This window comes from Mytilus edulis, chromosome 1, assembly GCF_963676685.1.
Source record: "Mytilus edulis chromosome 1, xbMytEdul2.2, whole genome shotgun sequence".
NCBI classification, from domain to species: Eukaryota; Metazoa; Mollusca; class Bivalvia; order Mytilida; family Mytilidae; genus Mytilus; species Mytilus edulis.
The window spans coordinates 49,932,456-49,954,567 of NC_092344.1; the positions used below are offsets into that span (position 1 = coordinate 49,932,456).

Sequence of the window (22,112 nt, forward strand, 5' to 3'; positions counted from 1 at the left end):
ATTTTGTTTTGATCATGGTAAACTTTATTGTTCCCTCCCCCCCCTGTCATCTTTCCTTTGAAACGCCTCATAAATAGCCAGTTTTCTGGCTGGTATCTTTTCTTCTATTGAGTCATATAGATTTCTGACTCTGGTCCAGAAAGTACCTGGGACAATGCTACCCCTTCTTTGTACAATTCTCTGAAAGAAATTAAAACACATATATACGTTATAATGTCAACTTAATATATACAGAACATTTTACTGTTATAATCGATCTATCTCTCTCTCTTTATATATGTATAGTAGCAGGGGTTCAAATCCCGGTGAGGGAAGAACAAAACATTTGCGAAAGCAAATTTATAGATCTAACATTGTTGGGTTGATGTTCAGACGAGTTTTATATACATAATGTTCACGACCATGTACAATGTATCACAATTTTTGCTGGTGCTCCGATGGATAAATCTGTGGTAGTTGTCACTGGCTCAGACATACTTATAAATATATATATATATGTAGAGAGAGAGAGACAGACAGAGACGATTATCAGATTAAAGTCCGAGCTTTAAAATACCATTTTTTTTATATCAATTAGTGCAGAAAGGTATAAATTGTCAGAGAATGGTTGTTATATTTGATGTCTTTCGTGTGTGATTTTCATTACTAGCTAGTACAGTTTCTTTATATGATTAAATGTATAAATAATTAATTTGAAAAAAACGTGAAGGTACAAAACGTCATGAGATTTGCGAATGCGATTAAATTCTATTTTGGGCACTCTGGTATTAAACTGTGGTTCCATCCGTATCTTTTGGTTCAAACCTGAGAGGAGCCGATGTCATTCTTGCTTTCATTAAGCTTAAAACTGTTTTAGATATGAGGAAAAGACTAGTAACAAAATGATAAACATATCATCATGTGTTCTCTGCAAATATTGTAAAATATCAGACGCTAAAAAAAAGTGTACACTGTTGCTTGTAGCTGATATTTTACGATATCAGTATGTAGAAAACCGATAATCTATAATTATTTAGTTCTTTTCCTTTATCTATGTTATATCTTTTCCAGTGAAAATTCTAATTATCCATGTTTGCCTTCTCTTAATTATGCGTTTGTATCTCGAACAAATCATATTCATAAATACTTATTCAAATTATTATGAAGAAAACTTACCATTATCAATACTACTTTTTTTCTATATCCTACTGTATTTACAGTGGTTTGGTGCAAGGTACTTGCAAAGCTTTTGAATAATTTTCTGGTTATTTGCTCCCTTCCCATTTCCATATTTTTTTTTAGCTACAAATAATACATAATATAATAGAATAATTTAATTTTGGATGTAACACGTCTTCATATTGGCTGACTTTATTGTGTTATCAGCCCGTAGACATAATTTAGTCATGAAAAAAATAAATACAGAGAGAAGGGAGACTCAGTGTGTACAATACAATCACATTTGTATGTCTCTTTTGCTTTAGTTTTTTTTATGGAAGTACTTGATTCTCTTTTCTATTTCTGATAAATTTCAGGCATTTATCAAATCGAAATTATTCAAAATAACGCATTTTTATCATATTGAAACTTAATGAATACAGTTTATGATTCCATTAGGACAAAGAAGGTAATCGCAACTTTAAACCATCACTGCACCACTAGAGAGATACGAATTATTGTCAAAATGTGGTTATAAGCATTTTGAAAAAGTTACATAACACTATTTTAAGAACCAGCTAAAGTAAAAAAAGAGAACGAAAAACAAATGTTAGGATGTATGGACGTACAGAATGACCAGGATAAAACTACAACGGGGGTATGCTGAATTATATTAAATATTTGTATTATGATAATATATGACTTTATTGTATAGCAATATAATATTTTCCACAGAAGGTAACCAAAAGTTAGCGTGCAATAATATCAGATTATTACATGTCATTTTTCATATCGCATATATTATCAGCCCTAGGTTCAATATCAGCCCAAGAGCCGCATGGCTTGAGGGCTGATATTGACCGAGGGCTGATTATGCATGCGATATGAAAATTGACATGTTATGATCTTTTTATCATATGCTTCAACAGTAGAGAAAAATAACAGATTCATATATTGATCCTTTTACGTGGTTCCAGAAAAAAAGATGAAAGAGTAAAAAGTTCACAGACGTCGGAGCCAAAATTTGAAACATTCAATATGAAATCTTTCTATCATATTCCTCAACAGAGAAAAAAAAACATATTTTTATATGGACGAATCGATAAAAATAATTCAACAATATACATAATGAACATTGTATGGAAAAGTCAACTTTTTTAAAGTAACTTTCTAAATCATGTTTCAGAAAAACTATAAATAATGCATTTATTTAATTTTTTTTTTTTTTAATTTAATTTAATTTAATTATTTTACACAATACACATTCCAGTATTCAAATAATTGTTTTGTACACTACTTTGTAATGTTTTTCACTGAAAACATAGCATTGAGGTGTATTTTCCGGAATTTGCCGAGTATCACCGGAACGCCATGTGATAACGTTACGGAAAGGCATGTGATAACAATCAAAGCATGTGATAAACTTTTCATATCAGCCCGCTAAGCACCAATTCGAAAAATATGGAAAATACTTTAATTTAATGCTATTATCATACGGTAAAAATCATATGTTAATTAGTCTGAGTATAAAGAGAATTTACAAAATTGCACTAGTGCAATAAATCTTCAAAATTCAGGACGTCATCAACGACACATTTATAGTTTAAAACAATTTTTACCTTCAAAAATATTATATTGCTATACAATAAAAGTGTTATTGCATGAATATATCCAGTAAGAACAAACAATTTGTTGCTAATTTTTTTGGCTCAGTATATACATGTATCATGCTGATGTATAAAGACAGCCCTTATTCAAAATATATCTTACAGTTCTGTACATAGCAGGTCTATACTCCATACTAAACTTCTTTCTTATATGCTGTTTGGCCATTCTAACTTCAAGTGCAGTAGGGGTTCTGTTCATTTCCAATTGGATCAGCTGCTTTATTTCGTCCTTTAAACCATGAATTAAATGCATTATTTTCCTGCATTTTTTTTATACTGATAAGCTTAAGATTGATTACATGTGAAAATTACAACTGAGTATAAATAAAATGTCCAAGACTGCACAGTTTACAAAAAAACACAATATATTCATTTATTTTTTCATTCCAACAAAGTTAATGTTTTTGACCCTGATATGAATTTAACGCTAAAACTGCACAATTAAGGACAAATCTATAATAATAATCGTAATTTACTCCAATAATGCATAATTTATAAGAATTAAAATTAAAAATCTTTGGATCCTTTGAAACTAAAATACACCAACATTGGACCATAAACTTGAACATTTATTTTGACTCATTTGAAAGGGGACCACATAGTAAAATTTCTTCCTTTACAACGAACTTGCATAATAACCGTTTTGCTATATTGATGGCGCCAGCAGAATAGCAATAGCTAAATGAATACGCTATTTTTTATCAGTTTTAAAGATCTAAAAAGAAGTATAAAGCTTATTACACGAAGTTGTCATGCTATACTTACAATGAAACAGTCTGACACATTGAAAATGTCTGTACCAAACGCCGCCTTGGCAATTACATTCAACTCTTGTTGAACTGCACCCTCAATTCGGAACTTTTTTTCTTTGTCAATTTTTTGGTGTAATTCTTTAACTGACTGTTGTATTTCCAGGATGTAATCGAATAAATTTCTTCCTAAAGCAATGGAAAAATATGAGAAAGATAAAAAAATGTTTATTAGCGGTAGATTGATGGTATACCGCCATCTTGGATTGTACAATCACAGAACAAAATTGGTCTAGTTATTTTCCTTAATCTGCAAATTTGGAGGAAGATTTGCAATTCAATGGTTAGACTGTTTTTCTTTCTAAAGAAAACTTGTTAATTAATTATATTAAACAAAATATTTTAACAAATATCAATTTTTTGGGTTCTAAAATCATTTGATTAAATAAGCCATTTAAGGGGAGATAACTCTTTCAGTACAAAATTTATACTAGACTAATTGGGGATATTTTTATTTTTACTTGTAGCAAGAAAACAAGTTCGGTGACACAATATTTTCTTTTTATTTTCTTAAAACGTATTATGAAACATATCTTCTCACAATTTATTTCAAAATTCTATCTTATAGATTTCTTTTTATGCACACTATTGTGTTTTTTCATGATTGATTTATTGTGGAAGGAAGAGAAGCGACACCCACAATGAGGTCTTCTCGTTTAATAGTATGGAATCTGAATAATCATAAGAATAGATGACAAATGCGACTATGCATGTTACCTATAGGACACAGAGGCATGATGATTGATTTATTGTGGAAGGAAGAGAAGCGACACCCACAATGAGGTCTTCTCGTTTAATAGTATAGAAGAGCTGTTGACATTTGAGATGTATTTTATTGTTCTGTCGTGCAACACGTAAATATCCCCTGTTTTTATAACCATGATCCTTGGTATGTAAAAAAAAATGCAAAATCAATGTGAACAGAACAATTTTGTTATATTTGATATTTGTCAGCTAAAACAATATGTCTAAGGAATAAAACAAATAGGTTTTGTTTACTATAACTACATTTAATGCAGTGCTAACGTCGTTTAACAAACACATTATTTCAAATAGTTTGGACTTGGTGACACGGGAAATTTAGAGTTCGTTTCAATCTGATTTTAAAAATGTGTTATGTCTGCATTATACAACTATCAGTTGAAGAGTATGATAATTCTTCAAATAACTGCAGAATTTTTTGTGCACAAATAGCTCAAATAACACGAGACTGAGATTTTAATAATTTGATACCTTGCCGTGGACAGTAACGTAAATACTGTGTTTGACGTTCATAAAGTTGAATTTGTTTATATTGTGAGAGTTACATGTGGAAAACAATTATTTTTATCTCTGCACCGGTATCCCCTATCCGACTAAATATAGAAATGTACAAGTCTGTGGTTGAATATGTCTTTTACACTGTGGTACATAGAATTGCGACCCTAAATTGAGAATGAGTGACTTATGATCTACCTTAATCCTACGTCTATATCTGTTTATGTAAGAGGTTAATAAAAACGAAGTTATACAAAAAGTCTTTATACAATTATCTTTTCTTTTGTATGAATGGACTTTAATTGAAATTTGAAGTATGGAAATTTGAAGCAGATATTTTATTTTGCTGAGTTGTAAGTATATGCACTATATAAATATGGTTGTAGTATAACTATTATTCTATGTAAGCAGTCACGCATACTAAAACATATGTTGTCTTCTTAAATGTGATTGTAGCACTTTTTCAGGATGTGGATGTTATGAGCGAAGTAATTTATTCCTATAAAATCAACATATTCCTCGTTCTCCTTGATGAATAAACTTGACTCATACCTGTATTAAGTCTCAGTGTGGATTCTGGTGTGTCCGGTATTATATCTTCCAGATCCTTAAAAGAATATAAAATACAATTAACTTACAGTTACACCCATTTATATTCAACTTTTTTAAAATATCCTTGCATTCGCGGTCAACTTAGTGCAAATGTTTTTATTTCAACAAAACTATGCATACCGGATAAAACGGACGAACGAGATATATTGAAAAATTAAAGGCGACAATAATAAAACATGCAGTCGCATAAATATTCAAAATGATTCTGTGTAACTGTTTTTGGTTTGTTCTTCAAAATGCCAACAAAGGGCAATGTCTGGTCTGAATTAGAGCTTCTCCGTTTTATCCGTTAAACGTCCGGTAGAAGTCTGCAGTGGCGGATCTAGAAATTTTCATAAGTGGGGGGCCACTGACTGACCTAAGAGGGGGCACGCTTCAGTGATTCCCTATATAAGCAACCAATTTTTTTCCAAAAAGGGGGGGCCCGGGCCCCCTGCCCCCCCTAAATCCGCCTATGGTCTGTTAGTGCATTTATATTCCAGACCTCCAACGGATGTATAACGTACGCTTAACGGACATGCAACGGATATGGACGGGCGTCTAACGGATAAGAACGGACGTCTTACAGACATGCATTGATTGAAAAAAAAGTTATCAGTTAGGCGACAGTTCGAGCTATCCGCTAAGGTGTGATCAAGGCTTAAGGAAACGCATAAGAAAACACTTAAGTCTAAAATAGTTAAAAATCAATCGAAAGTATGGGTTTTTTGCAAAACATTAATAGTTACCTACAATTAAATTGATTGATAACTATATCAGTAATAAAATACTAATTATTCGTTTATTTATTGCTAAATATTAACGGTCATCATAATTTTCTTCAAATCACGTATAATCAACAAATCAAGAAATAACAATGGGAAGTAAACCATTTAGATCTGTATGTTGCTAATCAGATGAGTTTTAATGACAAGAATGACATCTATTCTCGATAAATCTTTAGGTTCCGGGGGCTTCGCTACCTAGCTCTAGCCCACTACAGCAATTGTTTGACATTGAACCGTTTTGGGGATCCCTGGATTCCTCGCCAAAATTGGGGTGCACATGTAAAAATTACATAGCTACCCCACTGTATCTTGTACAAATAAAAAAAATTATCAAACTAATTTATGATACTAAAAGACATTTAACATACCCTGTCACTGCTCCTATCCTGATTGGACACTGTTGGTGACATAGACAATGAGGAATAGTCATCTTCCTGTAAGAAAAAAAATGGGATAATAAGACTTTTATATCATTAGGTAGATATCATATCTACTGTAAAACTACATTTTCAAACCTTGAAGTTCTATTGCAAGTGTTAAGTGATATTAATTTACATGCCTGAAATTATATACATACAAAGTTAATTCACACAAAATATTGTCGTGAGTTTAAAATCCCATATCCAATACCTCACGTAGATACAATGCCATTGTAAAAGTAAAAACAAATTAAGCCAATTGTATACGGCATTGCCCCACTCACACTTTTCTTTTCTACGTGTTATTCGAGTAAAACTCTAATTTGTCATTAAATTTAAAAGATCTTTTCATAGAGATGTAGGGAACATATGTGCATAGTTTCTAATTGATTGAAATAGAGACATATAATATGTTTCTGATTGAACTTTAACTTTAAAAACTACCTTCACCAAAAACTATAAGCTGACAGACGGATGGACGGACGAACAAACGGTACGACGTACGAACGGATGAACGGACCTACAGACCAGAAAACATAATGCCCTTCTAATATCGTTGGTGGGGCCTAAAATGTCTATTGTTTCCATCCAATTAGGGAATCAGATTTTTTTCGAACCCCACCGCCTTAATTTTTTGGAATTTTAATGCGGGTTGATCTCTTATCAAAATAATCCCACATGAAGAAATTATAAGACATTGCTCCATGACTAAAAAGTGTGCATACGTACCATCCTTCCGTGTTTACTGATATCAGGTAAGAATACCTCCTCATCTACTGATTCTTGAGACTTAAAATAAAAGTAATAATTAAATCACATACATGTATTGATATCAAGAAGTATTGGTAGGTTATATATCTTCTGACATCAGACTCGGACTTCTCTTAAACTGATTTTTAATGTGCGTATTGTTGTGCGTTTACTTTTCTACATTGGATAGAGGTATAGGGGGAGGGTTGAGATCTCATAAACATGTTTGACCTCGCCGCATTTTCGCGCCTGTCCCACTGAGTCCGGAGCCTCTGATCTTTGTTAGTCTTGTATTATTTTGATTTTAGTTTCTTGTGTGCAATTTGGAAATAAGTGTGGCTTTCATTATCACTGAACTTATATATATATTTGTTTAGGAGCCAGCTGAAGGACGCCTCCAGGTGCGGGAATTTCTCGCTACATTGAAGACCTGTTAATGACCTTCTGCTGTTGTTTTTTCTATGGTCGAGTTGTTGTCTCTTTGACACATTCCCCATTTCCATTCTCAGTTTTATTAATGTGCAGTTGTTAAAATTATGAATTGTATTGCGAAAAAACATGCTAGTCGTACTGGCAGCTACACCCCTGATAATGACAGTTGCCTCCTTCCGTATAAAAATGTTAAATATCCAATGACATTGCGATAAATGTAAACTTTTTTCTATATACTAATTTGTCCCTTTTGAATAAATAAAACCATTGCTCTAAACCTCAGACTTTCGTCGTGCTTGGAACAAAAAATGGAAAATGACGCATTTTAAATACATAATCAGAGAGTATGAAAATAAAACATACCTCTCCCAAAAATTCATTCAAAAAGTCTTCCATACTAGTTGACTCGAACAGTGAATTATATCTGAAATTTTACAATGAGAAGATATATGTTTGTTTAAATTAATACTATAGATCTTAACTATAGTCGACTTATAAAAGCATATATGTCTATGCCGCTTTGCCCGTGCTATAAATTTTACAGTGATTTTTTTCTCGATTTTGTCGGTTCATTGTATATAAAGGGATTTTTACTCTCCTAAATTACTATTAAATGTGCATGTACATAACTTAATCATGTTTCAGAAAGGAGGGGCGTTGACTAACATGTACGTTATAAAATATTTAAAAACTCCATCACAAAGTTTCTTCGGGGGAAATAAAAGCCAGTAAACAATATCATTAAATATCATATCGACAATGACAGGTTCCAAATTTGCCATTGTTATTTGTAGTCATATGATGTTTTGCTGGTTTTCTCATTTTAATGATAGAGCCATCAAAATGCTTGCTTTTACACCGATTGCTCCCGAGTTTTCCTTGTGGGTGCCCCTTTTTCGACAGTTCATGTTTAGCATTTTTCGCCCAATCTCATATAAGTCATGCAATGGGATATATTAAATGCACAAGAAATAAAACCTCAATAGATAGAAACTGTATTCGTTTTTATTTTTGAAATATATTGAATTTTAAAATTGTAAAATATCTTGATCAAATCTCAACTACTTTTAAAGATACGAATATCCAAAGACAAGCGCTTTCTGCTAAACTTTTATCATCAGATTCCTCCATAACAACGAAATAACTCACAAGGATGCATTTTTTTTCTTCTAAAACAATCAAAAAATGCCAAGCCAATTTCTGATTTTTAAACTTGTATATGTATAGAACTGATCTAAATTGATGAAAATGGTAAGCTATGATGTTTATAAAAGTGAAATTTATGAGTTTAATGGATAATTATTTGATTAAATTTGTATTTTTAGATTTTAAAACAAACCTTATATGCCATTATCTGTACACAACTGGTTTAACAGCACAATATAAGATTTTTAACATTATTAAGTTCGGTTATAAACCTCTATCTGATATAGATATAATGTATGCATATTTTAAATATATTTTACTTAAATGATAATCAATAAGTAATCAATGATATTGTTACGGAGGAATTCAGTTTAATCAAGATTTTTGAAAGTGAAATAATATGACGTCGTTGTTGTTATATATATGTATTATTGAACATCAAAGATGATGAAGTTCATAAATGTATTTGATGTTTCATGTTTGATAGTATCTACTCATTTATTCACACATCAATTTCTGTTACGGAGGAATCTCATATTATTTTAGAACAAATAATTCATGTCAGTCATATATATTTGCAAGTATACATATAGCAACGTTATAAATTTTCATACTAATAAACATGGACAAACAAAGAAATTTAATAATTGTAAACAATTTGTCAGAAAAAGCAATTTAAATTCAATGTTCTGTTACGGAGGAATTTTCAAGAAAAAGTCTTTCAATTTTAATAACCGTGTCCGGTGAAAGAGAGAAAGCACGTCCACTTTTCCCTATAGGTGATGGTTCGTCTACTGTACAAAGAATCTGACTAGAAAAAACCCACATAATGTCTGACTTCGTTGGATGCTTGAAACTATATGCTCCCCGAAGTTTGGTTTTTGTTAAGAAGGATATGTTGTAATCTCCTTCATCAATGTCAATATCAATGACTTGCCCAATATACCAGTCTTTTTGATATACTGCTGCAATCCAGTCACCATTGTGGTATTGTACATTTGTTGGTTCTGTTTGGACATTTTGTTCAACTGCCGCTGGTGCTGACACAGACTTGATTTCATGTTGTTGCCAACCTCCACAAACACTATTTGGGCACAACTTGCCTTCTACAAAGCATTCCTCGCAAAAGCAGGACTTTTCCCTTGTAATTATAGTAGATTCATTATGTCCAAAAACTGCATGCAACAACATTGTTCCTTTAATAGGTTTTAGTTCAGTAGCTTTAATGTCTATATCAGCTTGAGCAATTGAATCCTTCCCAACCCACATATAATTGATTGATGATTCAGACTGTGAAGCCCATGCAAAAAAGGACTTGGCATCTTGAATGACATGTTTGTCCCTTTTAACTGCATTGTCCGCCATTCGTTTTGCCACGGCACCTACACCATCACAAGGACCCTTACCGTGATCTGCTTCGAAGTACTGCCAGCTAGCAGGAACGTTGAACAGTGATGCATGTTCAGCTACTACATTAAAGATATATCTGTTTCGGTATTGGGATGTCGGGCTGTCAGATATATAGTGTACACATGACATATTAGGAACAAGCTCATGTAGTTTAGGAAGCAATGACCGTAGAAAGGCTAACACTGCTGCTGCTGTATGGGATAGTTCATCTGAAATCATAGCAAATGATTTGTGTTCTATTTTGCCGTTTTCAATATTTCGAAAGTAGACAACAATAGGATGTATAGTGACCATGGTTTTGTTCCAGTATGCTGATTGTACTTCGTCGTATGTGGTACAGGTGTAGTTTTCAGCAAAATCAAGTTGCGCTAATACATGGCCATTTGGCAAATTTTCCTTCAATTTGCGTATCTCATCGTATTGATTAGTAACCATGTCAACGTGTTGCCTAAAGATATCAGCACACTTGACTAATTCTTTCTTGAACTCATTAGCTTCAAGCTCAACATTTACCAATCCTATCTTTTTTCGTCCGTCACCAATATCAATTCTCTGCCATTTACTAAACCCTATTTTCTCTTTGTCCAGATCATCAACTATCCTTAGAAGATCTTCATTTGAATTTCTGTAATAAAACTTGTCTAGTGCTCTGTCACTTTTACCAAGAGTTTCATTCAGTCCTTTGCTTGTCATCAGGGCCATATTTTGATGCTTTATGCATAAGCACGATCTTTTTGTAGTGAACGAAACTGGCATAATATTACTTGGACGACATCTGTAGAAGGTAGCTCTACTGACCTTGAATGTCTGGTTTTCCAACCGGAACTTATCATATAAATTGTCTATATAATCATTAAGTATTCGTTTTGGCTTTTGTTGGTCATTAACTTTTTTGACGTCCTTCTTATTCGGCATGGTGGTACTATTATCACTGCGTTCTAAAAATTCGATGATTGCTATCTGATATTTTCCTTGCTCTTTTAGTGATCTTTTACGTTGATAGTTTTCTTTTATCTTCAGTTTGGCCATTCCTGCTAAAGTATTCCTGGTCAGTCCTGTTTCTTGAGCTGTGCTACTTAACATTCTATATTTTTTCAGGTAACAGACACTGCTAACTGAATAAATTGAACTTTTGGGCTTTGCTTTGAACTTGTACATTTTGTTAGTTTCTTTTAATTCATTTGTCATTGTATGATACAATACTAGTTTTCTTCTAACTTTATTAGCACTGGTCTTCTTTGAGATTAATTCCTGGATATCTTTGTTAGCCTTGCTTCTTGGGGAATCTGTGTCTTTTAGTTTCCTGTTTATCCTCTGCTGCTTTCTAGTAAGTGCTTGAAATTTTCTTTTCAGTTTCAAATTTTCTTCTTCTAAACGCTGTAATGCATTAGTCTTTTCCAACAAAATTTTCTTTCTCCTAGATTTACTGCCATTTGCCTTAGCTGGAAAACTTAGTTTAAGCACCAATACTTCCTGATTTGAATTTGCTTTCCTTTTTCTACTTTCCCTATTACTGGTCAGCTTTTGTTTATTTCTTTTCTTTCTTTCAGACATACTTAGTTCTTTTGATGGAATGTATGCTTTTCGTTTACGTGTTCTTTCCCTCTGCAGGTATTCTTTTTCATTTTTTGCCTTTTGTCTTTCTCTGAACAGTTTTTGTCTTTCAGCATTAGTTAGTGCCATTTAAGCTGAAAAATAAATATATCAATAAGAAGGTGTGTATGAGTGCAAATGAAACAAATCTCTATCCAAGACACAATCTCATTAAAGTAGACAACTATAGTCTAGATAGGTTTTACACCATTGTATGGCATGCCGAAAAACCATTGTAAAATGATAATTATTGCTTGAAAATGCCTGTAGCCAGTCAGGAATACTAGGATAGTCTCTTATATTTATATGATTTCGTAGATAAGCGAGTTCTTGTTTTGGTCGTTTATGGATATTTTGTTTGCTTTTTGCATGCTTGTTCAGAGATTCTGTTGTCGTATGTTAGTTTCAAGTACATTTTAGAAATATTCAAGGCTCCGTGTTGTAAACTGTAGCTTGACCTATAATAGTTTACTTTTATAAAGTGTGACTTGAATGGAGAGTTGTTTTATTGGCACTCATACCACATCGTCCTATATGTATATCTATATAAGTGTAGTTTTGGATATTTAGTGTAATACTAATAATAAAATATGCCTAAACTTGTTATATTCATTAATAAATAGTTGTAGTTCATATTTTGCATCATTATTGTCAATAAAATTATGTTACGGAGGAATTGTGATTCCTCCGTAACATTGTAGGCGCTTTTTTATTTGTATTTTTTTCCTTCTGCACCCAAAAGTTGTTTATGTACGTTTTGGTAGTTGTTTATACAGTATTGTTATTATGTTTTTAGGGTAAAAAATCTTTTAAAATACAAATATACTCTCTTTAAAATTACCTCTCTATGAAATGATATATTTACCTTCACAGAATTTCCAAAAAAAAATCCTTTTTCTTCAAATTCAATCGTTTTATGTGGTCAAACACTTCTTTCCTTCAAACATCCCGCTTATGAAACTTTTAAAACCACGTGATACATGATTAACCGGTGTATGGATGAAAATGTGCCCTGTATAAAATTGTCCCGTTACGGAAGAATCGTTTCGGAGGAATTTCCAAGCAGTTTTTTTGTTTTTTTATCAAGAGTGCTGCTTAACCAAATTACATCAAAGCTTGTTTTATGGTCGAAATAGTATGATTGGTTAAAAGAAAAACAGAAATTTTTGTTTCTATACTGTATCAATGGTTTAGCCTACGGTTACGGAGGAATCATTTGATGAGCATAATTGGTTAAATGAAAAATTAAAAAAAAAATCCCAGAGATAGCTTGTTTTAATGGACAGATTGAGATAGTAATTCAAAATTCAACACTATTAAACCCTTAAACAAACATTAAAACCTCTGAACCTGTAAGTTGCTCATTTTGAAATATACTCAAATCACCGTTATGGAAGAATCATGAAACTGACGACACATCTAAATTGTTGATAAACATTTTTTTGTGGTGTTTTGATATTATTTTTACTTTCGTATTCAATAGTTCATGTAAGGATCATTTGGATTTAATCAAGAAAGAGCATGAAATTGGTGCACAGGACAGTTTTTTTCGGTTGCATATTCCTTATTCGAAATTGGCGACATTGCTTTTTTACGATTTTATAGAATTTAAGGTCGATATTTTTACGTTAATTGAAGTTTATTATAGTTGATATGTTTTTAAAAGTGAATTTACATATCATGAGATTTATTTTAGACCAAGAGGCTCATCAAAAAGTATTATCTTTTCAACAGTGGACCCATTCAAACTCATAAACCATGTTTGCACGACTTATATGAGATTGGGCGTTTTGCCTTCCCATAGCCTAAGAATATTTAAAAAATGTCTATCCGGTTGACCGGATGCATATAAATTATTTACTTGTAATTTACAACAAAAAAAACAACAGTATTTATGCAGTGATGGTAGACTTAATCTGTATTACAATGAGAAATGGGAAAAAATACGCAAAATCAAGCCAACAAATAATTTAAAACCCTCCAAATCCCTCTTGTTTATTTGACCAATCGGTTGCCGGAAAAAATAGCTGTTACGCCTTCGGCATCATACTTATGTTAATTAGCCATGCTGTAATACTTTTTTTACATTTTACTTACCAGTATATTTGAAAATTAAATGATTATCCAAGTATTTGTCACTTTTTGTTCTGGTTATTCAAACGCTCTCCTATCGATGAAAACTAACGTAAAGTGCACGTGAACAGTAACGGAATTGTAAACAACAATTGATGACGTAATGTGGGGGAGTGCGTGACTTTACGATAACTTTATTTTTGTGAACAAAGATGTACGAATGCAAGAGTTGTATGTTTGTATCTCACAATAAGAACCATTATTCAAAACATTTACAGACAAGAAAACATATTGATATTGTTCAAATTAATGAACGTTTTATAACAGAAGAAAAGGAGATTCATGAAGAGGAGGAAGTTGACGGGACGGAGGCCGCATTTGAAGATGACTTTTTTCCGTTTGCAAACAGACTGGAGCTGCTTCTTTATATATTACGTGGTTCAAAATATCACAACATTGTAAGATTTATAGTTAGTCCTTATTGATATCAAATTATAAATATATTCATTTTTAAATATATTTTTTTGTGATAACTGCACATGTAAGCATGAGTTACGATTGAAAAACAATTTTAAACTTATCAGTTTTTTTACTTATAGTTTTTAAAGTACTGAAAGTATTAATCTTTTTTACATACTTAGTTATGGATCTAGTCTTTAAGTATCTATAGATAAGAATGTTTTATTATAATTTCAAAATAATAAAAAGGTAGGTGTCTTCTTTCCCGTCCGCAATTAAAAAAATATCATAGATCTATATTTAGAATCTTAGTTGAAAGTGGCACAATATGTGATAAAAATAGAACAACTTCTTTTTTTTGCCATTATTTTGTGGATAAATTGATTACTGTTTTGTTAAGGTTTCAATGAATTACTATTCAAAGAACCAATTTCACCTATAATATAAATTCATGAAAAAGTTGGGGCTACAAATAAGGGGGGGGGGGGGGGGGGGGGGGGGGGGGCTAAAGGCAGCTGACACCAGGGATGATACCTATATTTTTAAGGAATAAAGAGGGTCAGGATTGGGTTCTTCCATTAGGTACATTTCCACCAACATTTTTATTCCCTATTCATTATATTTTAGCAACACTTACTTTTACATTTTTGGTCTTTTTCTTTATCATGTTTATTCTTGTAATTTAATTGTTCTTTGAATATAATTACATGAGATGTATGTTTCACTATAATCAGATGCATTATTCTGATTGACTAACTGCGCATCACATGTTATTCCTTTAAAGCAATTGTACATGTATAACTCAATAAAACTTTAATATGAGACTTTTGATTATATGAAATAAAATTTAGACATCACTTTGCTACAGTTTTTGGGAAAAAATAACATTGTAAAAGATTTTTATGGCTCATACCTATGCAGTTATTTTATATTATACATTTTAATTACAGGATCAGGAACTATTTAAGTATATTTTGTACATACTTCAAGTTGTTATTGAAGACCAAATTAAACAGATACCACCATTCCATAGAATATGGAATATGAACATTGAGGGGTTAGAGTTAAAGCCATCTCAGGTAAGTAAGTTTTACTTAATAGAAAAAATTATAATCATTTAGCACTTTGAAATGTTCAAGTAATGTACATGTATAATCCCCATTATTGTTTTTATATAAAGATTCTTTACAATCCTTTAGAATACATTTAAAAAAAAATGTCCTTATTTTATTATTTTGTTTTGGATTTGTTGGCATGTAACACTCATCAACCGTCTTTCAATTATATTTCTAGTCAATAAATTATCTCCCCTTTCTAACAGTTTTGTATTGATTTCAAATCCCTTATTACATTTTTTACTCATGTCCATTTTAAACATGGGAGGTAAAATTATCTGCAAATATTTAAATTGCACCACAAAAACTCATTTAATTAAACTTTTTTGATTTTTAATTATTATTATATATTTATACCATAGTTATATTCTGCTTGGTTCTTGAAGTGTATTAAATAGATATACTTGAAAACTGTAAGACTAGTGATTTTATCGCTATATGTATTTATCCTATTTTTATCTTTTACATTTATACAGAATATCATTAACATTAATATGATAAAATTATGAAACAACTTTAATTTCACAAGCTTTGATATATGGGAGATAACTCCATTTATGTGATAATTGTTTGTTGACCAAAGTTTTGAAATGATGTATTTTCATTTTACAAATGTAAATGATTACTTCTAGAATACATTTGAAAAAAAGTCATATTACAAAAATATAGCAATTTGTATCTTATAGGTTGCATTTCTGTTAATATTGACTGCAATTTCCCATAGGAACTCCTTTTACGGCTAAAACTATACAACTTTTACTATGAAGTTTTGAAAAAAATATCATTCTAGAACAGAGCGGGAACATAGGGAGCATAACTTGGAACCAGTATGTAAATAGAATTGATTTTATATGAATATTCTAAGTCTCCCCAAAAGAGGTGTGGTTTGAGAAACAGCTGTATAATTTACAAAGTGATACCCATATACCGGTATGGGATTCACATATGTGCATGTTTGCAGTTTCAGTACAGGTTAATTACTTGATTATTGAAGTAAGTTGCTTTCATTTAGTTAAATTTACTTATTATTATATTTCTTTCAGATTACAATTGAGGATGAAGATATGTATTATATAAAGCCATCTGATATCATCAATTTGCAGCTATCAAAAGTTAGAATCGCCAAACAAATTCAAAGGTATATTTGTTTGTCTGTCAAACCCTCCATATGTCTTGTACAGTATTAAAGTCCTTTTTAACCAATGGGCTAATAGGTTTAATATTTACACAATATTTAAATGGAGATGATTAGACTACCAACGTTCTTAGTTTATTATTGTAATATTTGGCTACACTGCCACTGGTCTTGTAAACACAACTCCTCATATATGGCATGATTGGTATTGATGAAACGTTACTTATAATGTTACAATGAGCAATTGAGAATGTGCACAATGGGAAATAATTGTGTTCTAAAATATTTCAAGGGAGATAATTGAACTAACTTAATCTACATCCAATATGTTGCAACAGGTCTAATGTATTAAAGCTCAATCCTGTTTAATGGCTTGAATGAAATTAATGAATCTTTTTACAGTTGCTTTACACAATCATGGAATACTTCATTTACTGTTTAGGCCCTTTTATGACTTGCAAAAGCAATGAAATTTTGTTCTCTGACAAATCCTTTTAGTTTTGTTTACAGTGCAGCAGTGATCTCCCCCCAAAAGATGGAAATAATCTCTTTTGCTTTAACATTGTTAAAACAGGTATCCAAAAGAATCAAATTTCCTGTCACACCAGAACACAGGGATAAAGTGGAGAAGACACATGAAGTCTCTTATGGCCAAGAACTCAAAAGAACAAAGAATATATGTTGGTGACCGTGTGCGCAATGGAGTCAATGGTGAAAGTGGGAGAGTTGATGAATTCTTTTTAAAAGTTGGTCTATTTTTATATTTTCCTTTAATTCTCACATGTTGTGATAATCAGCATGCCTTGCAATATTTTGCATTTCCTCAGTTAATGGCACGAGTATGTAGATTAATAGGATTGAAAAAACATGATACAAATGTATACGAGTGTGAATCAACTAATATAAGATTCATAATCTTTAACATATAATTACCAAATACACTTTTGTGTTAACAGCTATAAATGAACCTTTAATCAGAATTACAAAGATTTAGTAGTCTTGCTTTATGTTAACATGCATTTTATTATACATGTACCTCTAAATATGAAGGAAAGATACGTGTAAGTTTGTTCATCTATACATTTGTCTGTTTGACCAGTACATATTTATTCCACTCATACTTTTCATTATACAATGCTTTTGTGCAATTTCTTTTATTGAATTTTGATAAAACATAGACTTGTATAAGTTAATATGATATTATGTTTCCAATACCTGTAGTTACTTTTAATTATCTCAATATTATTTTCTAGGATGAAGATCAATCATCAGACTGCCAGAGTATTTTTGCTTCAGTTCAGTGTGACAAGTAAGTATAATTATTTTGATGTGTCGTGTACAAGTTGCGATTTTGTACAGGTTATAACGTGAACACAATATTTGTACATGTTATAATTTGTACAATGCAAAAATACAAGTTATAACATGTACAAAAGTACCACATACATGTTATAACATGTACAAAATATTGTTTAAAAATGGTTTTAACTTGTACAAAATTTGAAAATAAAAATATGTTTCTATTAGAATCATATTCAAAACAGTGTAGCTGTGGCCATTGATCGTCAACCTAAATCATCCCATTGACTGGGACAGATATGGTGAGTGTTTGTCTGTAACAACCACTGCTCACAACTTACTTCTTATAGAATTTAAACTGTGGGGTCACTAAATGTTCTTAACGTCTTTAATAATAAAGTTATTCGAAAAATAATTCAAGAATAACCTTTATGTTTTGATTCATTTTTATATTGATATAAATCAAAACACTGTGTTATTCCTCATTAACATGTAAGAGGTAATTTTGTACATGTTATAACTTGTATTTTGCTATTGTACAAATTATAACATGTACAATATTTTTGTACATGTTATAACTTGTACAAAATTGCAAGTTGTGCACGACATTATATACTCCATGAAATATTTCTTAATTAGTGTATGCTAGATAGTTCTTGAACTACATTTCACAGTTTATTAAACTGAAAAATGTGACAGGAGAGGCAGTACTTTTTAGTTTAAAGTTTTTGGTCCAGGTTGTTTATGATGAAGTTGAAGTCTCTTCAACTTTAGAATAATAACAAATGTTAACCATTATATATACAGGTGTGTGACACAAGCTCTTGAGAACCCTTAGTTTCATATTTGTTTTAGATATTTGATTTAAGAGTGTTTTGGTAAACTTATATTTATAACCTTTATTTTTTTCATTACAGTTCTTCAACTATTGCAGTAAACACTTCTGGTCTAGTATTATTGAATGAACCTAATGTGAGTATATACATCAGTGTGTGTCCTTTATATAAAACTTACATTTGAATTTATATGCTATACCTATGAAAGTTTTAACCCTTTCCTCCATGGAACTGGGCTTTTCACATACTTGATTTGCAAAGGCATTTTTTTATAAAAAAGAAATCATCAGGTTTAAAGTATTAATGCATTGAGAAAATGAATATTTCATCAATGAAATTCAAGTCAGATATTCTCAAATATACATCAAAAGGCATCATGGTGTAAAGGGGGTGGCGTAAAAAAAGCGTCATTATGGAGGAAAGGGTTAAAGGGGTTGGGGAAAGGGGAGGATTGAACCTGAATTATGTCTTAAGTTCAGTTAGATCAGTCAGTAAGATTTAATCTTAGCAGCCAAGTCCATACCTCAGATAGTTAGATACTATTTATATACAATATATTTGGATTATGAAATGATGGTAAGGTTCTGCAGTAAAGCTAAAGTGTTTGTGTCTTGGTCTCTTTCTCTTAAGATGGAACTCAGACAATTTAGAATTAAAGTTTGTGTATTGAATTGGTGTAAGGTGTATGTTTTGATGAAATGCATTAGAATTAAACAGTTAAGGGGAGATAACTCTGTACTTTGCTATCTTTCTAACCAAAACTTATCGTTAGAGATTTTGAGTTTTTATTCAAACATACTGTCTGATCTTTATAAAGACTGGCACTAGTAATTCTTATAATTTGCAGGTTAACATTACAACAAACACCAAATTTAATCATTAAGAAGCTTAAAATATTTCCTTAACAATTCAACTTGATTAAAATGTTTAGCTGATTTTACAGAGTTGATGCATTAGTGATACCTTCACATATACAATAAAATTAGATGAGTACATCAATTTTTGCTCACCTTACACAAGGGCTTAAACCTTGTTAGTTATAAGAGTCTTTTAGTTAATGTGTTTATTTATTTTCCAGGTATATGAAGGAAATGATCATGGTAGAGTTACAAATCTGATCCAATTATCTACTGAAAAAAATATGGATCTGTATAATGTCCCTGTAAATGTATTTGTCGATGATACCAGTGCAAATAGGTAAAATTTTATCAAAATTTGGTGTTAACTCAAAACTGGCTGGAAAAATATTTGACATTTTCTACATTGATTTAGGCTTTTAAAAAAAATCTTCATAATTTTTTTTTTTTTGGAATTGTTGATTAACCAAGTGGATCATTGCTATTAAGTTAGATGTTTATATTTCTGTGCAATACTTCAGAATTCTGGGTACTGTCCAAAGAATCCACACTGCTCTGTGTCATCACTTGTTTAAACTGTCCTACCACTTTACATGAAAAAATCTGTACCATTAATAATGGCATTACAGTATAGGTTTTCTACTGTCAAGTTTGGACTTTTTTTTCAGATCAAAGAAATGGAATCCAATTAATGTTTGGACTCTACAAATAGCTGGTATTCCTGCTAAAGAGAAAATGGCAAAGAATTCGCATCATTTTCTTGGTGTTACGTCAGGAGATGCTAAATCTCTAGCAACACCAGTTGTAGAAGACCTGAACACACTTTACCAGTAAGTTAACTCATTCTGAATTTAATATTTATATAAATTGATAGTCGTCCAACTCAGTATATCTTTTATTTACAGATTTCCACATAAATTTCCCCATCTCTGATAGCAGTTATGTTTTAAGGTCTCTTCCGTCCATCTGTTGGTATATTTATGTTTTTTTGCATGTGGATACAAAACTCATAGCCCCTGAGTGTTGCTTACCCATATCCCTGCACTTTGCGGTCATCCGATGATCAGTACTTCAGTACTTTGATTGCATATTGAAATTTATAATGAAGTTGTCACATGCAATTGAAACTTATCACATGTCATTTGGATGAGATCATTCTAAATTAACTGTTGTTATGATATTAGATATTTTCGAAAATGCTTGAATAAAACATGTTTTAATACTACACAGCTTTCAAAAAAAATGTGAGAAAAAAGAAGGGAATTTTTCTATGAAATTCCAAAAAGCATAAACAATCTTTAATAACACAGATTTCATATTTTTTCTTTTATATTTAAATAGTGAAGGGAAAGTGATGTATGACTCTTATTTGAAAAAAGAAGTAATTGTGACGTCACAACTGGGTATAGGGTTGATGGACAATGCAATGGCAGCAGAGTTCTGTCACAGTATGGGTGCTGCAGCTAAGGAAAATTGCAGATTTTGTAAGGTGATAAATATTATACAATGCTCATGATAAATATATATAACATTACTGTCAATGTTTCAGACATTACCTAATGATACTGCAACTAAATATACGATTTAGTCCCAACATGTTAGAGGGGAATATAATACTCAGAAGTGAATAAAAAGTTGTGTTTGATGTCACATGTGAAAGTTTCAACCAATCAAATGTTGATTTCGCTTTCAAAATCAACATGCAGTGGGTGGAATAATATAAATTGTTGAATTTATCATTTCTATTTTATAACTTAAGTTTGCATAAACCTAAAGGTATGAAAAAACTTTTATAAATTGATATGTTAATATTATATTGTGTTTGATATAAAATGTTTTATAGAGGCAAGACTCTAATACTGTGGATTCATTAATATTCGTTGGATACCAATTTTCGTGGATTTCGTGGGCACAGTAAAACCACGAAATTAAATATTCAACGAATGATATTTTTTCTATAGGTTTGTATGCAGACTTCAGCAAAACCACGAAATTAAATATCCACGAATATGCAAGTTTTACTTAATCCACGAAAATTGGTACCCACGAAAATAAATGAATCCACAGTAAATTATTTGTTGTTGTTGTTGTTGTTTGTCATTTCTAATGGTTTCAAATTTTAGTATAGAGGTAACTTTTTGAGCAAAGGTGAGCCAAGAACAAAGGAGAAGACTGAGGAAATATTGCAGGAGGTAGATCAGTACCCCTCACATTCTACAATCCATGGCATCAAAAGAAAGAAAAAGGCTGATGAGCTAAATAAAGCAGAGTTGTGGGATCCTCATAGGTAAATAAAAATGTACAGGGTAAATCTGAAATAACTTATGTTATCGCTATTT

General features: G+C 31.4%; 3 protein-coding genes across 5 annotated transcripts in view; 1 reads left to right on the forward strand and 2 right to left on the reverse strand.

Moving 5' to 3' along the window:
- LOC139513413 (uncharacterized) lies at nt 1-14,200 on the reverse strand. Its single transcript, XM_071301862.1, has 9 exons — nt 14,097-14,200; nt 8,214-8,274; nt 7,398-7,457; nt 6,618-6,683; nt 5,423-5,477; nt 3,570-3,742; nt 2,908-3,033; nt 1,156-1,281; nt 1-180 (listed from the first exon to the last, which is right to left on the reverse strand). Exons 2-9 carry the CDS (start codon nt 8,244-8,246, stop codon nt 25-27), a joined length of 795 nt encoding a protein of 264 aa, XP_071157963.1. The 5' UTR covers nt 8,247-8,274; nt 14,097-14,200; the 3' UTR covers nt 1-24.
- The window catches only part of LOC139513342 (mucin-21-like), a 254,285-nt gene that overhangs the window by 73,876 nt on the left and 158,297 nt on the right, over nt 1-22,112 (reverse strand). The window lies entirely within an intron of this gene.
- The window catches only part of LOC139513323 (uncharacterized), a 26,640-nt gene continuing 8,723 nt past the window's right edge, over nt 4,196-22,112 (forward strand). Inside the window, exons 1-11 of one of the 3 annotated variants that reach the window (XM_071301734.1) lie at nt 4,196-5,223; nt 14,400-14,530; nt 15,482-15,610; nt 16,690-16,784; nt 17,356-17,527; nt 18,035-18,090; nt 18,998-19,052; nt 19,995-20,113; nt 20,442-20,603; nt 21,115-21,262; nt 21,897-22,060. In XM_071301734.1, the coding sequence (XP_071157835.1) occupies nt 15,575-15,610; nt 16,690-16,784; nt 17,356-17,527; nt 18,035-18,090; nt 18,998-19,052; nt 19,995-20,113; nt 20,442-20,603; nt 21,115-21,262; nt 21,897-22,060 (1,007 nt within the window). In that variant the 5' untranslated portion in view covers nt 4,196-5,223; nt 14,400-14,530; nt 15,482-15,574. Of the gene's footprint in view, nt 5,224-14,155; nt 14,531-15,481; nt 15,611-16,689; nt 16,785-17,355; nt 17,528-18,034; nt 18,091-18,997; nt 19,053-19,994; nt 20,114-20,441; nt 20,604-21,114; nt 21,263-21,896; nt 22,061-22,112 lie in introns of those variants that run through there. The other 2 variants (XM_071301717.1, XM_071301726.1) reach the window with 2 other exon arrangements.